The sequence below is a fragment of the Danio rerio genome, chromosome 4 (genome assembly GCF_052040795.2).
Source record: "Danio rerio strain M-AB ecotype USA chromosome 4, GRCz13ab, whole genome shotgun sequence".
Classification (NCBI taxonomy): Eukaryota; Metazoa; Chordata; class Actinopteri; order Cypriniformes; family Danionidae; genus Danio; species Danio rerio.
In genome coordinates, this window is record NC_141024.2 from 9,846,295 (window position 1) to 9,866,901 (window position 20,607).

General features: G+C 34.8%; 2 protein-coding genes and 1 long non-coding RNA gene across 10 annotated transcripts in view; 2 read left to right on the plus strand and 1 right to left on the minus strand.

The window, feature by feature from the left end:
• Positions 1-481: 481 nt before the first annotated feature.
• kics2 (KICSTOR subunit 2) lies at positions 482-20,155 on the minus strand. 3 transcript variants are annotated; one of them, XM_087246770.2, is made up of 6 exons: positions 19,936-20,155; positions 19,086-19,163; positions 17,745-17,819; positions 11,690-11,915; positions 8,228-8,516; positions 482-1,716 (listed from the first exon to the last, which is right to left on the minus strand). In XM_087246770.2, exons 3-6 carry the CDS (start codon positions 17,784-17,786, stop codon positions 897-899), a joined length of 1,377 nt encoding a protein of 458 aa, XP_087102896.1. In that variant the 5' UTR covers positions 17,787-17,819; positions 19,086-19,163; positions 19,936-20,155; the 3' UTR covers positions 482-896.
• LOC101884274 (uncharacterized) lies at positions 3,931-14,193 on the plus strand. Of its 3 annotated transcripts, none has more exons than XR_015482725.2 (5): positions 3,931-4,227; positions 5,705-5,769; positions 8,208-8,553; positions 10,167-10,225; positions 14,075-14,193. It is a non-coding gene; the product is annotated as an uncharacterized LOC101884274 (long non-coding RNA). The 3 variants fall into 3 exon arrangements; XR_015482726.2 differs by having other exon boundaries at positions 14,104-14,193; XR_015482724.2 differs by lacking the exons at positions 10,167-10,225; positions 14,075-14,193 and having other exon boundaries at positions 8,205-8,320.
• A 46-nt stretch (positions 20,156-20,201) lies between the features above and the next one.
• The window catches only part of ipo8 (importin 8), a 29,143-nt gene continuing 28,737 nt past the window's right edge, over positions 20,202-20,607 (plus strand). For all 4 annotated transcript variants that reach the window (XR_015482037.2, XR_015482038.2, XM_087246759.2 and 1 more), the window contains exon 1: positions 20,202-20,373. The gene's annotated coding sequence lies outside the window, so the exon portion shown is untranslated. The remainder of the gene's footprint in view (positions 20,374-20,607) is intronic.

Here is a 20,607-nt window from a genome sequence, read left to right on the forward strand (position 1 = left end):
CTAATGAATAGATAGTGATTGCTCTTAAGAGATAACTACTTACTAGGAGCATGTCTATGGTGCTGATTTTGATTAGTCAATTAACTTAAGATGCATGTGTTTGGACGGTGGGAGGAAACCCAAGTGAACGGGGAGAACGGGTAAACTCCGCACAAAAACGTCAGTTGGCTTGGTAAGGACTAGAACCAGTGATGTTCTTGCTGTGAGGCAACAGTGCTAACCACTGGGCCACCGTGTCACCCATCTAGGAAAGGAGGAGGAGTGGGGGGAAGGAGGGATTCTTCAAAATGAAGATGGGTGTTATATAAAACTGAGGGTATTTATAGTAGCTTAGGAATCGTCCGATTTGTAAATCATAAATTGGATAATACGGGACCAGCCGCAAGCAATCATAAGCACGTGATCCTCTCAAAATTAGTTAATAAATAAACTTCACTTAATGTTATAATGGAGTAATGATCGAAATGATGAAGTCAATGCATTTATTGAACGTTACTCAACTGCAAGCTTTATTTCAGAAGTGAACATATACATGACGCCAAAGCAAAAAATATTAAAATCCAGAACTTAGTTATTAAAATAAGTAGGAAAACAAACAATAAAAGGGGAAATTATAATTAATTGCAATGGGTCCCTTTCATATTCAAGAAAGCCAAGTCCAATTGCTAAGAACGAACACAAGCTGAAAGAACCAATTTGTGTGCACATTAAAAAAGAGAGAAATTCACAGCAGTGATCTTTGGTCTGAAAGTGTCTCGAAAGCTTTTGGACCTTTTCGGTAGTCATTCTAAAATAAAACGACAACACGGTGAATAAAAAGAACATCAACCAACATCAAGGCCAATGTCAATTTAAAACAAACTATACTTCGTCGGAAATTGTTAACGTGAAAAAGCTCAGCCTTTGGATCCTGGTTTGAGTGAAGTGAAGGGTTTGGAGTTTCTCAGGGATCCTATCAGCTCCTGCAGGAAAGCCACGATGTATGAGTCTCTTTCGGACTTCCTCCCGTCGAAAATCACAACGATGGTGAAGTGCGGTTCGGGACGAGCCAAAAAATACGTGCTTTGGACTTTATCATCGTAAAAGTGGACCACCTTATCCAGTGTGTTGAGCTCTGTAGAGCGATCGCTCATGATCATGATAACATTGGGCCAATGCGTAACCGGTCGTTCTCCACCAGGAAGTGACACAACAGCCGGAAACTGGTCTACGCCTTTAGGAGCTTCGCGATATGATTGCGGATGGTGGTATCCGTGGCCTTGGAAGCTCTCAGAGCCACGGTTATCGAAGACTAGGGAGACATTCGAAGCGTCGTACTTGCGAATGAAGCCGGAGATCTTTCCGAAGTAATCGAGGGAGGTTCGAGCTGTTAGAGTTTTCATTTCGGACTGGGATGTTTGCCGGCTGAGCGCCTCATGGAAGTAGAAGCTGAACTTTGCTAGGAGCGTCGCTTGAAGCCGCTGCAGCCATAGAAAGAGGTGTGGCGGCTGCACGGCCTTCTGGGATTGGCCTCCAAAGAGGTGTTTCCTGGTTTCCCGCTGCCGTTCAAACACTTGACCCCAAGCCTGAAGCTTGGAATGGGCGCCGTGTAGATTTAGCAGGGATGGGAGGAAATGCCACTCAGAGATTTGCGCTTGGCATCGCAGCAGCTGCGTCAACACATCCACCTCCACCTGGAAGCTGCTCTCCAGGCGGCTCAGGATTGGATGGTGGAATCTGAAAGGAGCAAAATGGTTGGAAAAGTGAAGTTTTTTTTGTCCTTTGCCTATGTGGTGTATCTGTTAGTCAGCATTTGAAGTGGATTAAAAAAGTTTTCCGAAATTGTCCCAAGACAAATATGGATGTTGTTCAATAGTTTTAGGACAAATTTCACAAAGGGTTTTGAACCACTTCAAATGTTGACTACTGCAGAGTGCCCAAGACCTAAATTTTGCCCTTAGGCCATTTTTCTGTTGCATTCAAATCATTACTAAAAGTAATAACTATAATAATAGAACTAATAATAGCTAGGGAGATGATTGAGACGCACCCAAATTTGACAAGTAATGCTGCTAACATTAGCTTTCTGAGTTAAATACAGTCTATGGCTGTGACCAAGTATGATTCAGGGTTCCCACTCTTTCATGGACACCAAACTCAAGGACTTTTAAAGTCACCAATCATTTAAAATCGAGCACCTTTGTAATTCACACTCACAGCATATACAGCGTTATGGAAGTCCTACCTGTATTTACCATTTCATTTACACTTAATATTTTGTTAAAATGTCATGATGATGATGTTTTGAATGTGTCATTTTCAAAAATTTTCAAGTGGTGCTCGCTGCAGAGCCATTTGGGCGAGCTGAGCTCCAGCGAGGGGGAGCTTGAGCTTGAGCTCCACCTTTTTTGCACTACTTCTACGAGTGATGTCACTGGGGGTAGGGTTAGGGGTGGGGTTGGTGTACGCATTAAAACAGCTTACAGGAGGAGGAGCGAGAGCTCATGCTCCCCCTCGCTGGAGCTCAGCTCTGTTCAAATGGCTCTGCAGCGAGCACCCTCTCAAAATTTTGACCGTTTTCAGCAACCGCTTGAAAAGTCATGTTCAACGAACTTTAAAACAATGAGTTGCATTCAATCTTGGTAATATTGAAATGTGGTTTCAAAAGTGTTAATGCGGTAACACTTTAGGATAAATGTACGATATTACGATAAATACTGATATTACTGTTATGATAAATGTTAATTAATGCATTTACTAACATCAACAATCACCAATACATTTATTACATTATTTGTTTATTACTTATTGTAAAGTGTGACCGTTTATATTGCTAACATTAGTTTTCTATGAGATAAATTGCACTGATGGAGGTTCTAAAACTATTGGCAGGCGTACACATTTTCTAACCAGCACAACAGAAACTAGAGTAATGATGTGTGACACAAATATGATATTTTAAATAGTTATGATATTTTTAAGACATTGAAAATGTGTGTAGATTGTGTACAAAATGTTAGATATTTGATTATTTTAAATAGTTATGATTTTGTACTATTAAAAATTTTAAGTAATGTCACATTACTGTAGTTGTATTGTAATTTTTCTCATTTGTTTTAATCGTGTACATTTTTATTTTAATTTTTATTTTAATGGGTCAAATCTGTGGCAATGTTAGGACTGGGCTGATAAACGATATTATATCGAATTGTGATAACATTTATGTCAGTAATAATGATAAGCACTGCACTTTATTACTCTATAATGATGCAAAGAGCCAATCATACAGAAGAAATGTAGAACAATCGAAAAGTGTGTTGACATTTTCGGCCACTGAAAAGTTATTGGGCAAAAATATGTCATGCCATTAAATGGACTCTTTGGAAGCATTAACAACTTACATAGAAATATATATCGTTATCGTTCAATATGAAAAACAATTATCGAGATTACACTTTAACCATATCGCCCAGCCCTAGGCAATGTTATTATTATTATTTTATTAAATGGGAGGAACTGGTCACTTTATGGTTACAGAAAGAGGCTTAAATAAGTCCAACACCCACAAAATACTCAAGCATTTATCCAAATCATCCAGTGCTACAAGGACATATCTCTCACACGCACAAAAAAAAAAAAAACACATAAATAATGTCAAATTAATCATTTTCATTTTAAATACAGACTCGTTTCTGAAATTATTGGTCATTAAAACTTAACTATAGTTATAAAACATTATTTAATAGTATAGTTCAACTACTAAAGTCATGCTGAAAAAATTCTGCTTCTTATATGGCATTAATCGTAGCAGAGAAAAATGGCAGTTCAGCTCTACATGAAATGGAATTTCTGTATCAAGGAGACAATGTAAGATGGTGGAGGATTGTCAGCATCTCTGTAATCCTGCAATCTATGTGTCCTGTTTGCTGCGCCAGCCTGTTCTCTTTGCTCATTAGCACTGGAGAAAGTCATGAATACTGCAGGGCGGCGTGGAGCTCATTACATCTCCTGCGTTCAGCAGCAGCGTGAAAAATTCTTCACCCCTGACTGATCATTAATTACATGTCTTAGCTGGCAGCCGGAAAAGAGTGAGCATGAGGAAATGACAAAGAGAGAAAGAAAAGTCAGCTTATTCAGGTAAAAATGGCTGACGGAACAATGCTTTCTGTTGCAGTTGAAGACATGTGAGCAGAGCATCCGTGGTGAAAGATTGGGGCGGGATTTAAATGTTTGGCCAGCCAATAGAAGGTAAGGAAACCTGTTTGGAAATAATCAATATTGCAGAAAATTTCAAGGTCATGCACTGATTTCTCAATGCTGGCAGGGCCTGAATCTCTGCTGACTGATTAATTGATCTGATAACATTTGTGAGATCTTGTCTTCTACCTCAGCAAGGACACAATGACCGTCCATGTTATTACATTCCTTGAGCACTAACTGTTTGCAAACTCTTGTGTTTTCAGCACAATAGATGAGCTGATATCTGATTTATTTTGACTGCATTTGCTAATACAATACTGTATTACTGTAGATATACTTGAACACTTCAAATGAATGCATTAGGGTTGTCTGAATTATTAGTCATTTCACTTTTTTCCATTAATGAAAACCTATTTTCTAACAGTTTAATTTTCCATTGTTTTTGCACAAGCAGAAGTGTGTGTTTTAGCCGTTTCTTTATATACGTTGATGTACATGATTAGAAAGAAGGGTTTTCTTTATTCGTGATATTAGTTCATGTAAATAGTATTTTGACAGATTGTTTTTTAATCATCAGGGATCCCAAGTTTTTCTGAAAATACTTGAATTTCTGAAATATGAATTCAAGGCCTGAAAAGTTCTTAAAAGCAAACATAAGTCATTGAAAGTGCTTGAATTGAAAGTTTATAGTGTTATTTCAACAATTGTACTGGGCTTCTTGCAAAAACTGAACAAAAAAATGAAGAAATTCTTAAATTAAAAATCTTAAATTTAAATCTTAGACATAAATTACGACAAATAATGCAATTAACAACACTTCAGAAACTGGTTACCAGTTTATTTATGATTACCAGGATTGAACTCACCTAATTGTCTTAAAGTTCTTCGAACAAGACTTGGAAAAGGTCAATATTTTTGAAAATGACACATTCAAAACATCATTATTATGACATTAATGTAAATATTAAGGGTAAATGAAATGTTAAATACAGGAAGGACATTCATGGCGCAGTGGGTGTGAATTACAAAGATGCTTGATTTTAAATGATTAGTGATTTCAAAAGTCCTTGAATTTGGTGAGCATTAAACAGTGGGAACCCTGAATCATACTTGGTCACAGCAACAGAAATGGGTCTCTTATTCTAGAGTGCAGGTTTATATGTCATGCCCCTGCATCGATAAGTACTCATTGTTTTGTATCCTATGTTTTTTGCTGACAGTCATATGTTGATGAATTAATCACATCTAGAAATTCAATAAAGGTCTTGAATCTCTCTCTCTCTCTCTTTAAGAATTTAGAGTTGCTGTTGAATTTGCATAATATAAATAAATAGGAGTGAATGTAAGAGAAGCTTTAGTGATAGTGAATGAGTGTGCAAATTGAATTGGTCTTTTTTTGTGAGCAAATGTTATTAATTTGTGAATTGTTTGTCTTGTATAATTGTTATGAGAAGTGATATGTTTTGAGAAATGGTGTATATTGAAAGGGTTTTAAAAGTGTGTGTCTCTCTCTCTCTCTCTTCAGTGAAGTGCAGAGTTCACCTTGAGCCGTCCGCATGACTGAGCTCTACAACAGATGTCATTAAACAGGTGCTCATGAACTGATTTATCATACATCATTCCTTTCTACATTAGAGTTTCTGACAGCACTGTCCTTTTATTTTAAGGTGCAAATCATTTTGGGTATTTTTAAGGTGTCCTTGTACTTACTATAGTTATACATTCCATGTGCTTACTAAAGTAATTACAATTAATTATGATTAAGTTAGATGCAACAAACTCTAAACTCAATTCACATTCTAACCCTGTAAGTAAGTGCATTTAATTAATATTACTCAGTAATAAAATAAACAATTACCTACTTTTTGTGTGTGTTATGTAAGGATAGGAAAACTGCGATTATGCCATTTTGCCTCAAAAGACAAACAAAATGCCAATTGAAACTAATTAAATCATCAAAATATTAACATATCTATAGGCGAATTACCGGTTTGTAAACATTCAGGATGTGCGCGCAGCGAGGTTGCAGAAAAAAAACAGGAGCGCTAGCATTTACAGCGAGGGAATAACATGCGATGCGATACAGAGTTTGTTGCTGTGTTAGAGATAAGATATGTTGATTATGTATTATTTATATTATTTACATAATGCTTTCAGCATATTAAAACAGCTTGTCACTCAGTGATAAGCACAGTTTTTCAGCAAAATTAACAATAAAGTGATTGCCGTTCGTCTGACAGGTCCATTTGTGATAGCACCCTCCCAATGAATATTGGATAGGACAAGAAGCATCCAGCCCCAAATATACTCATCTCATTGAAGCTCCACGTGTTGTAACGAGAGAAGTTAAAGGCTTACAAGTCTTTGGATACCTACAATTTTTTTCTGTGGTGTCATGTGCAAGAAATAATGTTACATGATTACCAGATTCAAAACCATGTAGTGCTAAAAACTGAGGTTCTGCCTAGCCACAGAAAAGAAGGCAGAAGTGTATAAAGCCTGGGTAATCATCAACAACCAAAACAATTGCATTCTGACAGTGAACTGCACCTGTACGGCAGGGTATGCGGAATTTTTTTTTAGGTTTCAATCTAAGCATTCAGTGTCCGCAGTTTAATGAACCATATTTAATTGTTTTTGCTAAAATCATTGCTGCAATCAATAACGAGTAATGTGAATGATTCAGCATAGTGTGAACTTACCTGATATAACATGAGAACTGCAGAGTCCAGCATTTTTAATTAGGTCCTCACTCCATTCAGCTCTTATGATGGCTGTTAGCCAAAGACATCTGCGGTTGGCATTAAAAGCAGTGTGGTGTACGGTAAAATTTAAGTTTTCTATTTTTGGACTTTCAATTTTGGCATCTTACCGCACAACACGACATGTTTGCTATAGCAACCGATCTTTATTGCAAATGGTATGCGAGATTAAACCCGTGTGACCTAGGTTGGTACCTCCCCTATCCGCTTGTTAAGTGTGAGGTCATGCGAAGCAGCTTCCGGGTCCAAGCGCTCTGTTCAACTGTATGGGGAGACTCATGAAATGGTAATTATAAACGTTAACAAAGCGATTTAATACTTTCGAAAATCACGATCGCAATATATATGTCCATGCCTAATATCCGATGGCCAGAAAGTCATTCTTTTTTTTATAAATTGTTAAAATTTTGGTATTTGTGATGCAGCAAGCCCAGAGATTGTTGTGCACACTATGACTTTATATAAAATGAACTTTATTGTGTGATATGAATTAAAAGTGATCATAAACAAATAGTTTCTCAACTTAAATGAGTGGCGGCTTGTACCCGGAAACAGTATTACATACTTCACTAACACGTCATTGCTTAACAAGCGGATACATCTAAAAATATCAATACCATTAAATGTACGAAAAAAAGTGTATATATATATATATATATATATATATATATATATATATATACACTTGTAGTTTTTATATATATATAGATATATAGATAATCTTTAGATAATATTTTGTATTGTGTATTTTAGATAATCTTATTTAATGTTTATATATTATACCTGTTCTATGTAATACTGTATTAATTACTTCAAATTATCCCTAAATAATTTTGAAATATCTCATTTGGATAGATATATTACCTTATAACTAAATGTGCATATGAAATTATATAAATAAATGTGTACAACACCGCTAAATATACAAAAAAAAACATTATATATATATATTTTTTTCAACTTATTTAATGGTTATACTATTCCTGTGCTGTCATACTGCATTTACTTTTAATAAGTCTGAAATAATCTTGAAAAATCTCTTGCTTTGATAGATATATTACCTTATAACTAATTATGCATATAAAATGATATTAATAAGTGTGTACATAAATGACAATGAATTCAAACAAGGTAAGCCAAAGCTCCCTCTGGTGGTATAATTAATACAAAACAACAACTGAGACACTCCCGAAACACACACCTAAATGATCTTCACAATCCCATAGTTTCTTAATCCACTTGTTTACTAATTCTTTCTTGCAGCAGGTCAACAGGCGGTCTCTCACCTGGAGCTGTATTTCTGCAGGATGCTGTCCAGCGCGCCCACCAACTCCTCAGAGTTGACAGTCTTCTGGCTGCCCAGAGTGTGCATCTTCTCGTAGAAGTCTGCGATCTCCATGCGGGCCTGCGTGAAGTGGCACAGCTGCTCGGACAGGTGCGGCAGCAGCTCCTCCAGGTTGGGGGTGGATCCTCCAGGTGCGTGGCGGCCCATGGACACCACCTTCTTCAGCTCGTTGTGCAGAGACGTGTAGATGGTCCTGATGGAGTCTTTACGGCTGAAGAACGACTGACCGCCTGCATGACACAGATATTAGCGATGATCAGAAATACAGTTCAGTGTTTGGTCTCTGGTATTAGGCCAATCACTGAACGTACAGATGGAGATGCATTATGTATGGCCACATGGCGACATCTGCAGTATTTAAATGATACTAATGTCATTTTAATTTAGTTAAAATTACTAGTTTGTAGCATATTCAAAGCCACAGTATCATGGAATAATATTACAGTAATATTATAGTTTATTCCACATATAAATGAGGTAAAAGCATGGTATTACTCTGGTATATAATTGTGATATTTCACTGAAAGACTGACATAGTTAAAAAGGTAATTGTAAGCTTTTGGACTACATACATCTTCTTCAAACTGCTTTGGTTAATCATAATTATTTGCTTCAAATTAGTCCCAATTAGGAGATAACAATTCATACTCAGAATTTATTTCTGTGTTGTATTTGGTCAAATTCTGAACAAAAATACATCTAAAACAAAATTATTGCAATTATAAGACTTAATAAATCATCATAATTGTGTACAACCATAGTGTATTATAAACAATAGTAACATGACAAGTCATAATAATGATTAAACGTGAAAATTGGATTTGAAGTCAGTTTTGAAATGTACGGAAATTTATTTATCACTTGTAATTATGACAAACAGTTATAGTTTTATGCATAATAGCATCAAAATATGAAATAAATAAGTCATAATGACAATTATTCCTATATAAAATAAACTGTTAAAATTGTGAAAAAGTAATAATTTTGTTACAACTTTTATGATAATTTGCTTTTTAAATCTCATAAATTGGATTTTTTTTATGTAAATTGGTTAGTCTCAAAGTATTTATTTTTAATATCTAATTTGATTTACCGCTTCTCATCGATATTTCACTTTCTAATAATTTTGAGAGTCAAAATATCTCCTAATTTAAATTTGTTATAAAGTATTACAGTAATATTATAATTTATTCCACATAAAAATGAGGTGAAAGCAAGGTATTACTCTGGTATATAATTGTGATATTTCACTAGAAGACTGCATAAGCATAATAGCATGAAATTTTAAACAAAAATACATCTATAACAAAATGATTGCAATTATAAAACTGAATAAATCATCATAATGGTGTAATACCATAACTAATTTAAATTTGTTTATTTGGATTTTATCTTTTTATGTGAGCACATCTTATAAGTAGCCTCAAAATTGTAGCTTTCTGTCATAACTTATTTAGGCATTTTATTTATTTAATATGCTTTGATGCTTTGATGTCTTAGTATGTCTATTTAAATGTAATAATATCTCACAATTCATGACTATTTTTTGTTTCTTTGTTATCGGTTCATTTAATTTCTGCATTTTTAAAGTATATATTTATTATGACTCTGTATCTCATAACTTGTTTATTTTTACATAAATCTTATTTAATAATTTACGCTTTTTATATTATAATCATATTACCATTTTTTCCTTACAGAACAGTACAGTGAACATAATTTTGTTACAACCTTTGTGATAATTTGTTTGTTTTTATCTCATAATTAGGACTGTTAAAAATCTGTTATGACTCTGTATCTCATAACTTTTATTCATTTTTTTATATCTTAATAATTTTGGCTTTTCATATTATAATCATATTACCATTTTGTCCTTACAGAACAGTACAGTAAACACTTCCCTGATACCTAGTTTCTGCCTGAGGAAAGTCATGTACTGGTAGGCTTTTTTAAATTCTTTTATATCAGAATTCTTTTATATTTGGCTTTTCATATTATAATATTACCATTTTTTTCCTTACAGAACACTAAAGTAAACGTAATCTTGTTATAACCTTTATGATAATTTGTTTAGTTTTTTTTTTATCTCATAACTAGAACTGTCATAGTTGTGAAAATTAACTTCTTTAATGTTTAATTTTAAAATTAAACCGGATATAAACCAACTTCACGCCAATATTTAATCTCCACATTTTTAAAATCCAATTATTATGATTCAGTATCTCATAACTTTTATTCATTTTTTCATAATTTATTTTAGAATTTTGGCTTTTTTTTATTATAAATATTATTACATTTTTTTTCCTTACAGAACAATACAGTAAATGCTTCTTTGATAAACTGTTAAACCAAAAGTTAAGGTAACTCAAACCATTTAAGTTCAACTAATCCTAATGAGTACTGCGAACTTAATCCATTTCAGTAAACAAAGCAATTTGAGCACAGTAAACCCCAATAAATGAAGAGAACTCAAACCAACTGAGTACTTTAAAACCTAACAAATTAAGGTAAATCAAACCATTTGAGGAAACCAATTACTACAAACCACTGAAGTTAAAAAACTTATCTATTTGAGTACTGTGAACTTCATTTAAGTTGAAGTAATGAGGTACTTAATTACTTCATAACCTTCAACACTGAGTTCAAAACTCTTTTCAGATGAGTAGAATTTAACTTTCGGTAAATTTCAAGTAAACTACACTCATTTCATTTGATGAAGTGGACTGTTTTACAGTGTACTGAGTTTCTGTTTAATGAAAGTCATGTTATGGTAGGCTTTCTCATACATTTTATTTCATAATTTTGACTTTGTCATAATTTTAGGCATTTTGATTTATTATAAATTCATACATTTTATTTCATAATTATGTCTTAGTATGTAGATCTAAATCTACTAATATCCACAATTTCATGCCGATGTTTTGTTACTTTATCTATTCATTGCACTTTTTGAGGTAAACATGTTTTTATATTTGCACATTCAGACTCTGGCACTAAAAAAATAATAGAAAAGCAGAATTTAAAAAGGTTAAAGCAGTAAGGACTTACTCTTATGAAAACGTGACAACGGTCCCTATATTGTTTACCACACTACTTTGAATATTCAGTCTTAAATCGCATGCAAGAATGACCTCAAAACAACCTTAACACTATTTAATTGACTGTGTGTGAACAATGTTGTACTGTAATAGGCATTGGCTGCGTGCTAATATGACTTTTAGAACAATATTATTAATATTACTTAGAACTTTATCCCCAATAATTAATTCTCAATTATGTTATAAATCTAATAAGGCCTATTTATGACTCATAATTCATAACTTTTATTTAATAATTATGGCTTTTCATATTGTAATCATATACCCGTTTTCCCCTTACAGAACAGTAAACGCTTCACTGATACCTAGTTTTTGGCCGAGGAAAGTCATGTTATGGTAGGCTTTCTCTGCGGCCGCCAGGTGCGCGAGGGCGGCCAGCAGAGACCCCCAAATGGCCCCTGCGCTCTTACTGGCGTCCTTCTCCTTCTCCACATAATCCTTCGCCCTGTCGAACCAGAACATTCCGAGCTGAGTGAAGAAACTCTCCAGCACGGCTCTCTCTTTCGGGACCGGCCGCAGTTCCTCATCGCGCTGCGGGTCACACATGATAATATGGAGAACTCACGAATGCTGATCATTAACGCGACAGTTATTAAACGACCGCTGAAAACGTATGCTGTGAGCGGTGTGTAGTGCCCGACAGTCTAAAAGTCCAAAACAATCCACACCAGCCAATTCAAAGGGATTCAAAAGGTCTTCTGTTGATAAAATGCACATTCTTAGTGGTGAACGCCACCATGACACTTTTCAACAACAACACTACGGCGCGCCGAAGGAGACAAATGTGTTTTGAAACGCGGATTCTGGTTCTTGTGGCGTTGACTTAATAATAACAATAACAATAATAATAATAATAATAAAGTAGTGAATTTATCTGTACGTGTTGTAGACTAGAGACTGTTACCAAGTTTCATGTTTGTCAGACAGAATCTGTATGGAGCTAATAATATGCCAACACAATCTGAATTTGAATTGTGTTCATTTGAATTAATGACAATTGTAATTTAATAAATCTGAATTGTTATATGCTGTTAAAAAAAATTTGAATTTGAATTTCGTAGTTTAAACTTGAATATTACCCATCTGAAATTTAAGACCACTGAATTTTTCAAGGCAGATTTTTTTCAGACTTCAGGTTTTTTGTGTGTGTTCTGAATTCACAGACTGCAGATATTTGGTTTGTAAAAATACAGTTTCAAGTTTTCAAGATGAAGAAATTCAGAACATCAAATTCAATATCATAAAATTCAAAACCAGAAATTCAGATCTTGAAATTAAAATTCAGCAGAAATTAGGTCAGGGGTCATCCACAGGGAAGAGTAGATGATCACTGAAAAGTCAAACGAAGCATTTTGGCTAATCACTGAGCTGCGTGAGTTTACTGGTGTATGTGAGGCTCAGTCAGGAGGACACAATTCTTCTGCAAACTGACTATCAGGGCTCAGCTATTTTCAGTAGTTTGTGTAATAAATATAGGCATGCTTCAGTAAAGCAAATTCATATATTTAATTTAATTACATCAATTTTTATTTACGTTTTTTTTTTTTTTGGTGTTTTGAGGGATAAAAAGCTGATTCTGACCTCAGATGTTTCCAAATATTTAAAAATATTACATTATTTTAACTAAAATTCATTGAGACCAAATGTCCAGTGGGTGGCGCCAAATCTCTATCTTTATCACTGAATTGTTCATTCAGATTCGTTCGAATCGGCTTAATTATAAATGAAATAATTGACTCATTATAAATGACTCGCTTAGATATTTTTTTTTTTGTTAACCTCATTTGTTAAGTGCTTAAAACTTTGTTTTAAATGGTAACAACATAAGAGGTGTTGAAAAGTCTATATTGTTGTAAATAGCGTACAGGGAAAGCCACTTGATTAGTTTTCAACATAACGTTTGTTTTATGTGACCCGACATCGAAAGCAGCCTTGAAAAATTCAGTTGTCTTAAATTTCAGATGTTTAACATTCAGGTTATGAAATTCAAATTGAGAAATTCTAATTCAAAACAATTTTAACAGCATATGAAATTTCAGATTTATTAAATTACAATGGTCAATAATTCAAAGGAACACAATTCAAATTCAAATTGTTTTGGCATATCATCATCTCCATAAACCTTAAGCTCTGAGGAGCAGATGGAAAAATGCTCTGGTAGTTCCTAACAGATGAGTCGTATTTTAGTGGCAAAGAAAAAGCTGACGCTCAAGACTGCCAGCCAGTCTTGTGCATTTGAAAAATGTACACAAGGCAGATGACAAACAGTTGCTCCACAACTCGCTCTTGTGGCCAAAGAGTGTAATAGCATTAATAAAGTAAAATAACTCAGAGGTTAATATTTGATTTATTAGGGGTCGCCACAGAAGAATGAACCTATTATTATTATTATTATCAATGCTTAAAGAAAATCACAACACAAATAAAAGGTTGCCAGAGAGCACAGAAAAGTACAGTTCAGCAAAAAGAAAAGATAAGAAACCTAAGAGTGACCCCTAATGTTTCTCAAACATCAGACTTCAAACTAAATATCAAAAAATCTGTTTTGCAAAATATGCTTTTTTACTGCCTATGTGTCCACCACACACATATTTTCATACTGACAGTATATCATATTTTATTAAGCCTGTTTAACTTGTTAATATTTTTTACACAGCACTGATTGACTTATTTTTGTTTTCCAATAACAGACTTGACTAAATCTTTCTCTGTGTCTCAGATGAGGAGGATGTGAAGCTCAGGACTGGTCATCACATCAACATCAATCTACAGACACACATGCCATTTTAATAAAGATTTATTAAAGAAAGCCTGATCAATGTGTCGGTGTTGTGCCCACTTGTGGACGATTTGTGTATCCGCATGAAAACAGCAAGAGGACAGAGTATGAAGTGTGTAATCCTGCAGCTGTAGAGCAGTTAAAGCTCAAGCCTCATTGAAAACACCTGAAGCAGCTAATCAAGCTCATCAAGACTGATAGAAATCTCCAGACTCTACTCTTTTGTTTTATTCAAGTAATAATTAAGTTTTTAAAAGTATGTATATGTTATGTATTTTTAATCAATTACAGGCCAAAATGAATTAAGTTTTTGGTGACTGTTTGCACAATTTAAACTGAAATGTTTCATGAATGCTGGCATTTTAATAATAAAAAAAGGTTTATGTGGGACAGTATATTTCCCACGGCTGATATATATCTATCATATAAATGTTTATATTAAAATGCTTTCAAAAGATGATTTACCCAAGATAAATTCATAAAGGCACCAGGTGCCTTAAACAGGTTCTCAGGAGGAAAGTCATGAATTCAAATCCTTCGAGTGCAAAAGTTGTTTGATCAACTACAGATCCCTCAGTAAAAGTGCTAAATAATCATGTGCTTCATTAGTAAGTCATTAGTCAGCTGCTCAAACAAACAGTTTTAATATTTCAGTCCTGAAGTCAAATCCAATGATTGCTGATTCCCATTTGCCAATGCTTTTGATTTAATTGATAACACACAGTTACAAATTAAGGTCATCAAGAGCTGGGTTTGAACTCGGGTCTTCATGATTAAAACGCAACGCTTTAATAAGCTGAGCCACAGAGTCTGAGGAGCACATAAGTGTTGCATATTGACTTTTATCAAGCATTTGCCTCATATTTTTGCACAAAATCGTCAATACACACAAATGCTACAAAGCACACTAACACTCTTTTGGTTTCAGTAGCTCAATTGTCTAAACCTCTGTGCTTTACTCTGGGAGACCTGGGTTCGAATCCCACTGTTGCTGTTCTTAATTTCTAATTGAGTGCTTTGTATCAATTACCTGATCTAAAATAGGATGCAAACTCTCAGATTTAGTGGCGCAACTGTTTAAAACTTAGCATGTTAACTCTGAGTGCATGGGTTCAAATCCTGCTTATGCCAAAATAAATACAAAATGTTTTTAGCGTTAAACCGGAAAATATATCATTGTCAACCTGTCAAATACCCTCTTCACCTTGTCTGGCCCAGTGGCTCAGTTTATTAAGATGATATGTTTTAACTATGAGGTTGTGGGTTCAAATCCTGCTTATGCCGAAATTAGTGCAAATTTTTTTTAGCAATATGGTGCAAAGATATCAATGTCATCCTATCAAAAACACTGCATTACTCGTCTGACTCTGTGGCTCAGTTAATTAAAATGCTACGTTTTATCTTTGGAGGTTGTGGGTTCAAATCCTGCTAATGCCAAAACCAGTAAAAAATGTTTATAGCGTGAAACTGCAAAAGATCTAAGTGTCACCCTGTCAAAAACCTTGTTCTGCTTGTCTGGCTCAGTGGCTCAATTGATTAAAATGTTATGTTTTAACTTAGAGGTTGTGGGTTCAAATCCCGCTAATGCCAAAAATCACTGCAAACTGTTTTCTAGAGTTAAACTGCAAAAGATCTCAATGTCACTCTATCAAATACCCATCTTCTTCTTGTCTGGCTCAGTAGCTCAATTATTTAAAACACTACAATTTAACTATGAGGTTGTGGGTTCAAATCTCGCTTATACCGAAATCATTACAAAATGTTTTTTAGCAATATGATTCAAAGATATCAATGTCACCCTGTCAAAAACCCACTACTGCTCGTCTGACTCAGTGGCTCAGTTGATTAAATAGCTGAGTTTTAAATTTGGGGGTTGTGGGTTCAACTCCCGCTTATGCCAAAACCAGTGATGAAGGTTTTTTAGCATTAAACTGCAAAAGATCTTAATGTCACCCTGTCAAATACCCATCTTCGACTGGTATGGCTCAGTGGCTCAATTATTTAAAACACTACGTTTTAACTTGGAGGTTGTGGGTTCGAATTTCGCTTATGCAGAAATTAGTGCAAAACTTTTTTTTAGCAATATTATGCATAGATATCAACATCACCCTTCCAAAAACCTTTTTCAGCTTGTCTGGCTCAGTGGCTCAGTTTGTTAAAACGCTACATTTTAACATTGAGGGTTGTGGGTTCGATTCCCATTTATGCCAAAATCAGTGCAAAATGTTTTTTAGCGATAAAATGCAAAACATCTGTATGTCACCCTCTCAAAAACCCTTTCTTTTCTTGTCTGGCTCAGTGGCTCAGTTTGTTAATACGCTATATTTTAAGATTGAGGGTTGTGGGTTCGAATCCCATTTATGCCAAAATCAATGCAAAATGTTTTTTAGCGATAAAATGCAAAACATCTGTATGTCACCCTCTCAAAAACCCTTTATTTTCTTGTCTGGCTAAGTGGCTCAGTTGATTAAAACACCGTGTATTAACGTGGGAGTCCTGGGTTCAATCCCCGCTTATGCCAAAATGAGTGAAATACTTTCCAAAATAGTACTACAATAAACAACACATACATAACATACATAACACACAACACAAATCAGGCCACAGTGGAGTAGTGGTTAAGAGCATAGACTAGTGAGTCTGATGCAGTAAAGATGTGGGTTCAAATCCCGCATATTGAGTCTTTTTCCAATCTGCCACAAAACACTCTTTATATTTCACCCGGAAAACTTACCCCACTGATCTGACTCAGTGGCTCCATTGGTAAAGCGTTAGCCTTTACTCTTGGAGACCTGGGTTCTAATCCCACTATTGCATATTGTCATAAAAACACAACATGCGTCAAACACCCTCTCTCATCGTGTAAGCTGCGATGGCGCTAGTGGCTAAACACCGTTGGTTGCGGACAAGGTTACGGTTACAACATGGGTTCGAATCCCACCTAAGAAACTAACTGGGGCGGTAAGACAAACAAGAGGGCAAGTACCTGAGGCTCAAGGGTAACTGAGCACAAAGTGAAACACGGACCAGAGCACAAAGTGAAACACGGATCAGAGCGTAAACGTACCTGGGGCGGTAACACGGGTAACGATGGCGGACAAACATGCAGCGGGAATAAAGAAATCAGAGAGGAAGGCTGGACTGTGAGGACAGGTGGGCTGAACCGAGACAAGAGGAAGGTTGAACTGAGAAAAGAGGCGGGCTGGAGGCGGAGCAGAAGGAGAGACAGGTGGAGCAGAAGGAGAGAGGTGAGGCAGAAAAGAGGAAAAAAAAGTTTTTTTTTTTTTTAAAAATTCGTTTTTTTGGCAAAAATATAAAAAATTAGTAACACCGTGGTGATTCGAACCCCAGTCTCCAGTGATCTGTTCAGATCTCACTCCATGAGCACTGACCACTAGGCCATCAGGATCTCACATTAACAATAGTTCGTATGTTATATTTATAGAAGACGTGAGAACAGGCAGTTTAAAAAAAAAAAGGAGAAAAAAATATTTTAAAATTGTAATTAATTTAAAATGAATTAAATTCAATAACTTAATGTCAAAACATTAAAACAACACAGCAGACATAAATAGACTCACCAGAATGAACAGAATGGTGAAATAGATCTTGTGTTGGTCCATAAATCAAACACTATAAAGTGTTCAAAATGAATTCTGCATAAAGAAAAAAACAAAACTGATGTTAGACACCATTACACAGCCTAACATGGTGCAAAGACATTGGTTTAAGAGTCGCTAAACTACAGTGTGAAACAAATACGGCAGAAAAAGATTGCACTTCACTACTAAAGCATGAACAATAGGCATGGGATGACAAACGTTTTCAAGGTTTGGCAAAGTCAAGGTTTAAAAAACGCCAAAATATTCTGTAACACCATCCCCAAGGTATATGTAAGATTTTTTATTTAATTTTTTTAAGTTCTTTAGGACAACAGTATCTCCAGCAGAAAAAAAAATCCAATGATGCTGTTTTAAATTGTAAAGACATATGTGTTTTTTAAACTGATGAAGTCAGGGATTAATTTGAATTATTTAGCCTGACATGTTTACTGTTCCAAACTATCATAAATATTTCAATTATATAATCTTTTCAAAGGGGAAAAAAGTTTTTGTTTTTTACCCAGACATTTAAAAAGAATATATTAGAGCAGTAATCACAATACTGTGATACCATGATATTTTTATCCAAGGTTATCATACCGTCAGAATCTTATACCGGCCCATGCCTAATGAATCAAAATATTTTTAAATGTAATACATTACAAAACAAATTTCAAATACAACACATCTTTGTAAATAATTACAGAAAAAAGACGTAAAAAAGACTTGGATAAAACACTGCCATATTTTAAAACACTTTCAAAATGGATAAGTGTCACAGAGGGAAAGCTTTCATAGTTAGGTTAAGATTTAAAGTTTTAGATTTGCATGTACGTTCATTTATCAATCTCTATATTGTTTACCACGCTACTTTGAGTATTCAGTCTGAACTAGCATGTGAGTATGACCTCAAAACAACACGTTGATAGTCTTTGGCTGCTAATATGATTCTCATATTTAGAATTAGCAAAGAATACTTTTCTGGATCTATAATATTAAGGAGAATGTCTGAATATCCAAATATAAAACTATCAAAGTGCCTTGTTGCTAAAAAACATCCTTACATAGTTTTTTATGATGAAATAAGACACAAAGCTTTATTCTTCAGGAACTGCCTGGATGTGCAGTATTACTTAAATAAGCAAGGGTTTGCACTTCCCCCATACAAAGGATGATTTAAATCAAGGCATGTCACTTTTTAAAATGTGTTTAAAGTTTAGAATTGTTATTTTGCATCTGCTTTGTGCACCTTGTGTTCGCAGCATATCTCTGTTTGTCAAATAACAAAGTTAATCTCACAGACAAATACTTATGCATTACCTGTCACTCAACAGATGTCCACCATTACAGTCAATGTCTGACCACGTGCTTCTGCTGGACAAAACACACCCTTTTACTCTGTAAAGGAAAGACACAAGTAAATAAAAAAGCACTCCATATCAAAGTTCATTTTACACTTTCATGTGACATGCTCAAAAAACACTATTTTAGGTTTGATAAAACACAAAAGCTTATTTGTTCTACCTAATAAGCTTCAGAAGAATCTCCATCCTAAATTCACATGGAGTTTCATCAAGAGAGCAACATCCCTGCTGCCACCAGCATAGGTTGGTTGGCTGGTTTTAGAGGAGTTTTGGCCATTTCCAGGCTGATTTCCAGCCATTTTCAGGCTGGTCTTAGCTGGTCAGGCAGCTAAAACCAGCTTGACCAGCTTAAACCAGGCTGGTCACCCTGATTTTAGCAGGTCATTTTTCTGCCTGACCAGCTAAGACCAGGCTGGAAATGGCCATAACCCCATTAAAACCTGATTTAAGCTGTTTTTTTCAGCAGGGATGTAAACAAAGTCTTTGTTAAACCTTCATAAAGGTAAGACTACCTTTATACACAATAATTTTCACAAAAAAAAATCTATTAGTAAGTTATATTTGAATGACTGACAAGGAAAGAGTAGCATCACCCATACTTCAGCAAACAAATGAAAACACCTATTCGACATGCCAATGATTTAAATACAATTTAAAACTGATATATATATATATATATATATATATATATATATATATATATATATATATATATATATATATATATATAAAATAATATATAATATAATGGATATATAATGAGCGCCAACGACTTTAAAAATCACTAATTATGTGTAGATACTTACAGGTGAGTCGCGTGACATTCTTCATGCTTGACAGCACAGCGCGTCGTTTGTTATTAACGTTATTGATGGGCTGAAATATATGCTGTCGAGTGACAGAGTCTGTAACTGAGCTGTCATCTGCAGCAACTGTACTTTAATAGCTTTTAAACGTATATACATAGTTGTGTCGAGGCGGCTGTCATCAGTGTCATGTTGTTGATATTGATTAGGCTCTAAAGGTGTCACTGTCACGCTGAACGTCAACGCCGCTGACGCCCCCTAGTGGAGTGGAAGGGAGTCAGTGTCAGTATGAAAACAACACACTAGTAGTGTGTCGATGGAGACTGGATACATTTTTAGTTTTATATATTTTAATTTACGTCTGTGATCTTCTTTAAATGGTCTCGAGCAGCAGATAAGCATGGAATCTAATGGACGATCAGCTTCCCAACTGAAGGGGTAAGAAAAAATATGTCCAATGTGTTGAACTGTAACATTAGTATACATAAATCACATGGTCGAAATGTAAACACTGATAGAAGAGACAAGAGGTCTTGCAGTACTATTTTACTATTTGTTTATGCTTTAAATACATATTTTGACTCAAAATTATCTTTATTATTTCAGTTCAGAATCAATCATTTAATTCATGTTGTTATGATATTTGCAGGCTCGTAAAGCCTATTTGAAAAA